The 9,463-nt window shown below is 35.0% G+C and overlaps 1 protein-coding gene and 1 long non-coding RNA gene across 5 annotated transcripts; one reads left to right on the top strand and one right to left on the bottom strand.

Annotated features, from left to right (window-relative positions):
* Positions 1 to 1,632: 1,632 nt before the first annotated feature.
* On the top strand, positions 1,633 to 4,881 carry LOC147381582 (endoglucanase 15-like). Of its 4 annotated transcripts, XR_015174473.1 has the most exons (6): positions 1,637 to 1,843; positions 2,475 to 2,554; positions 2,996 to 3,087; positions 3,289 to 3,501; positions 3,660 to 3,790; positions 4,078 to 4,881. XR_015174473.1 is itself a non-coding variant. In XM_086430228.1 (5 exons), the coding sequence occupies exons 3-5, from the start codon at positions 3,347 to 3,349 to the stop codon at positions 4,106 to 4,108; spliced, it is 294 nt and encodes a 97-aa protein (XP_086286354.1). In that variant the 5' UTR covers positions 1,649 to 1,843; positions 2,996 to 3,087; positions 3,289 to 3,346; the 3' UTR covers positions 4,109 to 4,880. The 4 variants fall into 4 exon arrangements, 1 of the variants encoding a protein (XP_086286354.1); XR_015174472.1 differs by having other exon boundaries at positions 1,633 to 1,843; positions 2,996 to 3,501; XM_086430228.1 differs by lacking the exon at positions 2,475 to 2,554 and having other exon boundaries at positions 1,649 to 1,843; positions 3,683 to 3,790; positions 4,078 to 4,880.
* A 299-nt stretch (positions 4,882 to 5,180) lies between these two features.
* LOC147381581 (uncharacterized) lies at positions 5,181 to 8,386 on the bottom strand. Its single transcript, XR_015174474.1, has 5 exons — positions 7,941 to 8,386; positions 6,836 to 6,912; positions 6,721 to 6,754; positions 5,920 to 6,108; positions 5,181 to 5,789 (listed from the first exon to the last, which is right to left on the bottom strand). It is a non-coding gene; the product is annotated as an uncharacterized LOC147381581 (long non-coding RNA).
* Between the last annotated feature and the right edge of the window lie 1,077 nt (positions 8,387 to 9,463).

The raw sequence follows: 9,463 nt of genomic DNA, 5'->3' as shown, positions 1-9,463 counted from the left end.
GTGCAAAACAAGGTGGGGTATGCCCGAGGCCTTTTTCAGATAAATAGGCTCGTGGGCTAGATCAAACCATCAAACCATAAATATCAAATAAATATTGATAAAAAAATACAAAAATCCATAACATCTAGTTCAAGATCAAAGCATACACATCATAGAGATATATCAATCAAATCATGGCATATTAGATAGACAATCAATAAAATCATGGTAAAATAGAACGAAAGTGATCAATCAAGATGATACACGAACATTGAGATAGGCACAAGAACTTTTTTTTTTTTTTTTTATAAATATGAATTAAAACAAAAGAATTTTTTTATGGTCCAATCGAGGATCGCTTTGGGTGACCCAAACAAATCGAGATTTTAATGAATATTAAATCAAGGATAGAATGATAGTTGTTGAGATGAAGAGTGATGACCCTTTTTTATTTTTAAAATTGAACAAAACAATATATATTATATATATATATATATATATATATATATATATATTATATATATATATATATATATATATATATAGGGTCACGTTATTACGACCCCCTTTTGGACCCCCTTTGCGACACACCTTTTTGACTTATATGGGCAAAAATGTTTGAAATGGGCTGATTTTTTATGAGGATGATCTCTATGGTGAGGGGATCATCCTGGCAAAAAATCATCCCGTTCCAAAACTTCTAACCCCATCAAAATTGATTTAAAAAAATTGGACGGTCTATAATTTTTCAACAAAAATCGGACAGTCTAGAAGTTTTGGAATGGGATGATTTTTTGCCAGGATGATCCCCTCACAAAAAATCAGCCCATTCCAAACATTTTTGCCCATATAAGACAAAAAGGTGTGTCGCAAAGGGGGTCCAAAAGGGGGTCGTAATAACGTGACCCATATATATATATATATATATATATATAGGGTCCCGTTCGCCACCCTTAGTTTTACCACACACTTTAACAAACGCGTTTTGTCTTACATGGGTTAGAAGTTTCGGAATGAGCTGATTTTTGGTGAGGATGATCTCTATGGTGAGGAGATCATCCTCACCAAAAATCAGCTCATTTCAAAACTTCTAACCCCATCAAAATGGATTTACAAAAAATGGACGGTCCACGATTTTTCAACGTGTAAACATGGGGCTAAACATTTCGGAATGGGCTGATTTTTGGGGAGGATGATCTTCTAATCATAGAGATCATTCTCACCAAAAATCAGCTCATTCCAAAACTTCTAACCCATGTAGGACAAAAAACGTTTGTTAAAGTGTGTGGTAAAACTTAGGGTGCTGAACATTTCCCATATATATATATATATATATGGGAGGCGTTCGGCGCAAAACATTTTGACAAACATTTTGGCAAACATTTGTAAGCCGTCAGATTTAACGCAAATGAACGGTTCAGATTCAATCTCCTCGATTTAACGTATAACTTATCTGTTTTCAATTAATTACAGCGCCATCCTTCTAATTTTGATTATTTAGTGTTACCTCCCTCTCTCATTAAACAGAAAAAAACAGAGAGTGAGACTCTCTCCCTCTCTTTCGAATGAACTCTCTCCCTCTCTCTCAAACCCTCTCGCTCTCGATAGAACTCGACAGAGAGTGAGACTCTCATTCTCTCTCTCGATCTATCAATCCCCTCTCTCTCTCGACAGATTACGATAGAACTCTCTCGCACTCTCTCATTCTCAATCGTCCGTTCGATCTCACTCTCTTTCATTCTCTCTCACGATCTCATTCTCTCTCTCACGAAACCCTCTCTCTCACGAAACCCTCTCGCTCTCACTCTGAAACCCTCGCACGAACGGCTGCAACTCCATCTCCCTCTTCGTAGTTGACAGAGTTGTAAGTTATTTTATTTTTTTTGAAATTTATGAAATCACAAACACTGTCATAGAATTATTCTGCGAAATAATTGTATATTTGTGATTTGATTTCCGATTTTATGAAGACAAAAAATCTGGAATTATTTCGGTTTTTTTTTTTTTTTTGATTTAATTTTTTTGGGTTATTTATTTTATGATTATGATCATGTTATGATTTTTATTAATACAAATGCATTTGTTTCAAACCTAGATACCTATTTCAGAAAATTCTGATTTTTGATTTGGGTAGCTAAAAAAATCCTATTTGAAGTCTATTTAAAATTGGGTAGCTAAAAAAATCATATTTTTCTGACGAATTGATTCGAAATCGAAAAAATTCCTATTTTTCGAGTTGATTTGGTACCTAATATTTCTTCCTTAAGTTCATCCCATTTATATGTTTATCCTTTTAACAAATATTTCTTCCTTAAGTTCATATTCAAGTCTTTTTCCAGTGCTATGGAGGTTTTTGGTGTTTCCAATAACTTTTGATCCCTTAACGTACTTGTCCTTGCCATTACCTTCAACAGTCACACGGTCCATGACAATAACTATTTTTCTTGCGTTGTTGTTTTATCATCGTTTACTGAAGTGGAGTTACTAATTTACAGGTTTATGATCATCGGATATATCGGTATTTGTTGTTCTTTAGTGCAACATCGGGCATATTTTTACGGTCTGGGAGATTCATGTATGCTTCATTAATAGGATATTACATGTGTTTGTGTGGGTATGCCATGTTTGTTGTTGTCTGTCATGTTCTTTGTCTCTTTTACTTCAATTCTTTGAAATTTTCTAACTGAAATTGGATTCCTATTTACTGCCCTTTATTTCTTTGATGTCTGTTTTCTGATTTTGACTTAATTTTTTTTTTATTGGTCTGATTTGGACATATTGGTGAGTTGGATTATTTTTCCTGCTTCTCTTTTTTCCTCCATATAATGGTTCCTACACACTTCCACGACATATATGTAAAGATGGAGTGTGAGGTATTTGATAGGAACATCAAAGTGATTCGATGGGGGTAGATAATATTACATATATATAAAGATCAGGCATTATGCACTTATGTCACACAATTAGTAAACATTTTTAGTAACTCTTTTAAGTGCTATAATGGTTGGGTTGTCAGGTTTGGGAGGTCCAGAACAATGATGGAGAAGGAAGATAAATTGCTTACTGAGTATGTTAGTTTGCATGGGGAAGGTGGAGTTCAGTGGCCAGGTCTGCATGGAGAAGGAAGATAAAATGTTTTTCTTTGTTTATTCCTCTATTCTTGAGTTGGATTAGTAATGGAGAAGTTTCAAAGATCCCTTATTTCTTTGTTTATTTCTCAGTTCTTGAGTTATTTTTATTTCTCATTTGTTTTTTATTTAAATTTGTTCCTTAAGGGGATCTGAATTATTTTGATTGTTTGTGATTTAGGTGGATTTAGTGGGGAGGATACCATGATGCAGGGGACAATGTGAAGTTTGGACTACCCATGGCCTTCACTATAACCATGATATCATGGAGTATAGTTGAGTTTAGAAAACAAATGGCTGCAAGTGGTGAGCTGAGTAATTGCATGGAAGCTGTTAAATGGGGGACTGATTACCTCATTAAAGCTCATCTTCAACCTAATGTCTTGTATGTGAGGTAGGTTTCTCTCACAAACATTTGAGGCTGAGGTTTAAGATTGGATCATGTCAGTCTTGTAAAATTTAGGAGATTGGATAACCTCATTAACATAATAGAGCAATCTGTTGTACAATGCTTTTCTAGATGATGACGGTCCTGTTTTTATTTGCTTACAGAATTTTCTTTAGTTCTTTATTAGCAACATGGACTTGTTAAGAGGTGGAGCCTACAATGTTCTTGGACTGTTAAATGGGGGACTGATTACTTCATTAAAGCTCATCCTCAACCTAATGTCTTGTATGGTGAGGTATGTTTCTCTCTCAATTCCTTTACAAATACTATTTTTTTTTTCTCCACATTTTTTCCCAAACAAGACTTGTATAAAGAGACCAATTGAGTGAACATATATATAAACAAATTTCATTAATCTAATGTAGTTGACATTAATTAGCTTTTCCATGATGAGTTTGTTTTTTTTATTTTATTCCTATTTTATTTTTCAAATTTAGTCTCTCTTCCCATAAGTTTACATGATTTTTTGCTTTGTCAATATGCTATATACCCTTCTAATTACTGGTTTTTTTGCATTGTTAGGTCGTTTTTGCAAAGGGCCAAGAAGCTGTAGATACAGCTCTTAAAGCTAATTTGGTTGTTTCAAACTGGAGTATGTTAAGCACCTCCATTTTGTGGTTAAAAATACAATTCGATGTATTACATTTTCCATCTGTCCAATCAGACTGGCCCCAAAGTAAAAGATATCCCACACTTTAACATGCTTTGTATTACTAGAGAGGATGAAACAAAATGCTTTAATCTTGGCCTCTTACGTGGTTAGGATTTCTACTTAACCCACCCTTTTTTTTGCGTCATCTACGAATCTGTGAATGAGCCCAAGGAAGCATTGAAGCTCTTACAAAAGGCGATGAAATTGTTGGAAGACATACTGGGGCAGCGAAGCACGATTGCAAGGATAGAAGCACAGATGGGTGTGATGTTTTACATGGTTGGACGATATGGAGAGGCTCGGAGCTCTTTTGAGAGTGCTGTAGCAACGCTTAGAGCTAGTGGAGAGAGGAAATCAACATTCTTTGGGGTTATATTGAATCAGATGGGATTGGCTTGTGTACAAGTGTACAAGATTGATGAGGCTGTTGAGTTGTTTGAAGAAACAAGGGGGATATTAGAACAGGAGTGTGGTACATGTCATCCAGATCAAATGTTTGCAATTGTGTGAAGTCTTGTGTTCTTTTGGCCATTACAGGAGTAAAACATGCCTTATGTATTGAACAAGAATTGTAAATGAGACATATTGTATGTACAGGCAACTCTTTTTGTATATTGAATCATTTTTGTAATGTTTTTTTAGGTACCTACTGAATCAAATAAAAATGTTCAAAATGAACCTATGAATTCAATCTATCAATTTTTTTTTTGAGTTCTTGAATCCAAAATCATCTCTCTAAAGGTTGTGAAGTGTTGCATATATCGATATGCAGTGCTTTCATTATACCCATGCCTTTGCCAAAACTAGATACAAACGCATACCACACATAAACCACCCGAGGGCATGCATGATGCTCTTGAAGTTATATAAATGGAACTGCATGTTAAGAAATGCAAAATTGCAACTTAAAATGAAATATGCATATATAATGATAGAAATAGTTAAGAAAAGATAGCATTGGAAAGATCTCCATAATAGCTTTCTAATTAATACATTGTCAAGGCAAATCAACAACTTTGCAGTGAACTTCATTTTCCATTTACTTTAATGTGTACAGAGTGTAAAGGGAAGGAAAGACAATTTCAGCTTATTGAATCCCTCCAAAACAAAACCCAACAAAAGGGATTGAAAAAAGAAAAAAAAAAAAAAACTAAACTACAAATCCAACAATTACAAGCAATCCATTCAAAGATGTCACATCCACTTGGGGGTCAAAACCCATATGCTGCTTATGCATGCTTCTTTCTTTGCTTCTATATGATGTGTTCTTTCTTAAGTTTGTGTATCTTCTTGAGTTCTCGAGTATTCACAGAATTCTTTGAGGCACGAGATGAGTGCGTCCCCTCGGCATAAATGTTTCTAAAATATCATTAATATACGTTGTCGAAGAGAGAGATACCACCACAGACACGGGTCTTGCTAAGAGCTGAGGACGAAGGTGCCAACGTAACCAAACCCCACGATGAAGAATGCCATGACTTGTAGGTAAAGGTATATGAAGTAATGGTTCTTCCCAAATGCAACGTCATAGCAAGCGCAAAAGAAGAGAAAAGCTCCAACCCCAAGTTTCAACAGATGGAACCTATCGATGATTAACCATGAAACAATTAAATCAAGGTTCGATACTATGAAGTTCGATTTCCATGAAAGGTACAAAATTGATGTATAATAGTAACTTAGATTGAATTGAGCATGTTTTCTTAAAATTTTACCTTTGTCCGATCCTGAGTCGAAGTTTCTTGGGTGCTTTGGTTCCTGCTTTATTAACTTTGAGAGCATCTCCGAGGTTTCTTGGGTGCTTTGATTCCTGCTTCAGAAATATTTTCTTCATGGCAGCCAAGGAGAATGGGAATTACGTGTATCAAATCTTGATCCTCTCCCACTAATAACTTCAAAGCAGTCTGTAAGAAGAGTTATAAACTCGATAAACTAAACCATTCAGTGTACACTAAACCCCATTCAGCCAAATACTTGATAAACTCAAAGTAGTTGGAAAATGAAAAAAGTTTGGGCCACAAAGCAAGCTTTCCAACACATATGAAATGGATCAGGTCAGATTTAGATATCTAACACATATCTGTTTTAAAGATAATCATGCCATGGACAAGGTATACAATGACTGATCTAGTGTAGATGTAAAGAATGAAAATACTAACGGGTGAAAAGTCGGTCATAATGGTATTGGCCAGTGACAGATGAAGTGAGTTGAAGTGCAACGGATGAAGTCAGTTGAAGTGTAACTTTTATTCAAGAGAATCACATTGCTCATACTTGCTTGAACAAGCATAAACATGCATGTCCTTTAGCTACCCATTCCATGTCAAATAACACCTTATTCAAGTACTCATGTCACTTAGTAATGTTCTTCCCAATTTAAAATAATATTATTAAAGGAGGTGCTCGAGCTTTTCCAAAATATAATATGACATTTAAGATTTAAACTTGAGTCTGAAAACCAAAGCCAAAGATAAAGTTAGGATATCTAGGAAAATGGTACAGGAACAGAATAATACCCCATTTTGAGCTCCTTTATATCCACACGATTGGCTGCATAACCGAAAGCACATATAAGCCATGCTCATGGCACAGATAAAACTTAAACACCCAAACAAGTGCAATTGCATATACCAAAAATATCAAAGGGAAACCAGCACTTTTCTCTCTGTTGTTCTCTCTTCTTCTTTTGCTGCTCATCCTTGTATTTGCTGCAAGAGTAGGAGAACTAGACATCAAATACTTCACTCCTCCTTCCGTGGATATGAATTCCAAATACAAGTCCCAAGGACAAACATATTATTGATCCCATTGATATTAATAATTCCTTGGCAGCCAAATACTCCTTCAGAAATATATTCTTCATGGCTGCGAAGGAGAATGAGAATTACGTGTATCAAATCTTGATCCTCTCCCACTAATAACTTCAAAGCAGTCTGTAAGAAGAATTATAAACTCGATAAACTAAACCATTCAGTGTGCACTAAACCCCATTCAGCCAAATACTCGATAAACTCAAAGTAGTTGGAAAATGAAAAAAGTTTGGGCCACAAAGCAAGCTTTCTAAAGTTGAGACCTAATCAAAATGAGCTATAGTTGCTCAGTTTTCCAAAGAATGAGCTATATTTGAAACAAGTCATCTAGTCATGCCAAGCAAGAATTGTATACACTAATTGAAAATCACAATAGTAAATTAGCTTAATTTTATTGCCTGATCTTGAGAAGTGTAATTAAAATAAACATGCGTAAATAACAGTAGATAAACTAAATTCAAATTTATGTTTGTGGGTTTGTGATATTGTTGGTTGGTTACTTGGGACCAATAGAGAACTTAAAAAATTTTACTTGCTCACGAGATTAAAATCAAGAAACACAACAACTAATCAGAATTTTTTATGTGAAATATTTCACAGATGAAATGTTCTCAAATCAAAGAACAGAAACTCAAATTAATACCTAAATTGTTATTCAATCAGGTTCACAGTCTATTGTTACTTTACCAAGTGAAGAATAAAAAAGCCGGAATTTTTTATACTAGCCCTGCTCACGAGATTAAAATCAAGAAACACAACAACAAATCCTTATAATTTTTTATATGAAATATTTCACAGATGAAATATTCTCAAATCAGAATAAAAAAGCCCTAAATAATTTCGGATTTTTTGTCTTCACCAAATCGAAACTCAAATTAATCCAAGGAGATAAAGCTTAAACAGAGAGAGAGAGAGAGAGAGAGTACCTGTCTGCGAGGGAGATGGAGTCTTCGTCGTTCGTGCGAGCGATGATGAGAGAGTGAGAACGAGAGCGAGATCAAACCGAGAGAGTTCGCGAGAGAGAGGGTTTGCGAGAATGAGAGAGGTCGAGCGAGAGCGAGAGTGAGAGAGTGAGGTTCTGTCGAGACTCGAGAGTGAGAATGAGAAAGGGTTCGACAGAGGAGAAAGGATTCAGTTAACCTTATTTCGTTCGATCGGTTTGAAAGAGGAGAGTTCTATCGTAATCTATCGTAATCTGTCGAGAGCGAGAGGGTTTGAGAGAGAGAGAGAGATCATTCGAGAGAGAGAATGAGAGTCTCACTCTCCGTCGAGTTCTGTCGAGAGGGAGAGTTCTGTCGAGAGAGAGGGAGAGAGTCTCACTCTCTGTTTTTTTTGTTTAATGAGAGAGGGAGGTAACACTAAATAATCAAAATTAGAAGGATGGCGCTGTAATTAATTGAAAATGGATAAGTTATGCGTTAAATCGAAGAAATTGAATCTGATCCGTTCATTTGCGTTAAATCTGACGGCTTACAAATGTTTGCCAAAATGTTTGTCAAAATGTTTTGCGCCGAACGCCTCCCTATATATATATATATATATATATATATTGCAAATAAAAAGGAAAAAAATTAACTGAAGTTGACATTTCAAACTTTACTTTCGATTGGAATGTTTGGCACATACGTGGTATCTTGACATAGAATAATCAAGATAACTTGAACCACTAGTCTCAATATAATCTTACACACATTGGCCGTATAATTCGTAATTTAATAACGAAGTGGGGGTTTAATTGTCATTTTATCTACTGAAACGTGAGCACAAAACGTCTTGATTTCGCCAAGTAACACATTTTTTATGCCCCTAACTGTTCTATTGGCATCACAAATGGACGAAATACTGCCACTTGGGGTGCTAAAGTCTTTTCTTTTCTACATCTCTTGCTCCCAGCACAACAATACAAATAAGATATGACATCATCTTAAACATTTTTTTTTCTTATTGCTGCCAACAAACAACACTTACAGCAAATCCTTTTTTTAATATTTATTTCAGTGCTATTATGCTGTTAGTAATAGCAAATAGCAAAATAAAAATTACAGCCAAAAAAAAAAAAAACCTCTTCATCTTGCACTGGAGGTGCTGAACGGATCAACCTCTTGGTAGACTTATTTCTTTGATTTAAACCAATAAGACATCACATAAGCGATTACCAATCCTATACAGTATCAAAACTTGCATCCCTTCTTCTCAACAAATGTTAGATAGAATTAAAAACCCAATTTCCTCTCCAAATCTCCAAACCTCCATTTCTCCAACAAACCACATAATTTATATTAAACATCATTTCATCAAAGAAAACTACAATAGTGACCAAATAGAACACCAAATCCAACGATTTTCTAACTTTTAGTGAGAGAAAAAAAATCGTTATATTGAAGAAAAAGAATATGAGATTCTGAATTAAATATTACACTACCATATTTTCAGATCTCGGAATGAAGAT

Source organism: Akebia trifoliata, unplaced genomic scaffold (assembly GCF_017979445.1).
Source record: "Akebia trifoliata isolate Shusen 1 unplaced genomic scaffold, ASM1797944v1 Contig00345, whole genome shotgun sequence".
Taxonomy (NCBI): domain Eukaryota; kingdom Viridiplantae; phylum Streptophyta; class Magnoliopsida; order Ranunculales; family Lardizabalaceae; genus Akebia; species Akebia trifoliata.
This window is presented reverse-complemented; position numbering and strand designations above follow the sequence as displayed.

Coding starts and splice junctions, on each gene's coding strand:
- LOC147381582 (XM_086430228.1), top strand. CDS start 3,347: ATGGCCTTCACTATAACCATGATATCATGGAGTATAGTTGAGTTTAGA. Junction 3,502..3,682: donor CCTAATGTCTTGTATGTGAG/GTAGGTTTCTCT, acceptor GTTCTTTATTAG/CAACATGGACTTGTTAAGAG. Junction 3,791..4,077: donor CTAATGTCTTGTATGGTGAG/GTATGTTTCTCT, acceptor TTGCATTGTTAG/GTCGTTTTTGCAAAGGGCCA.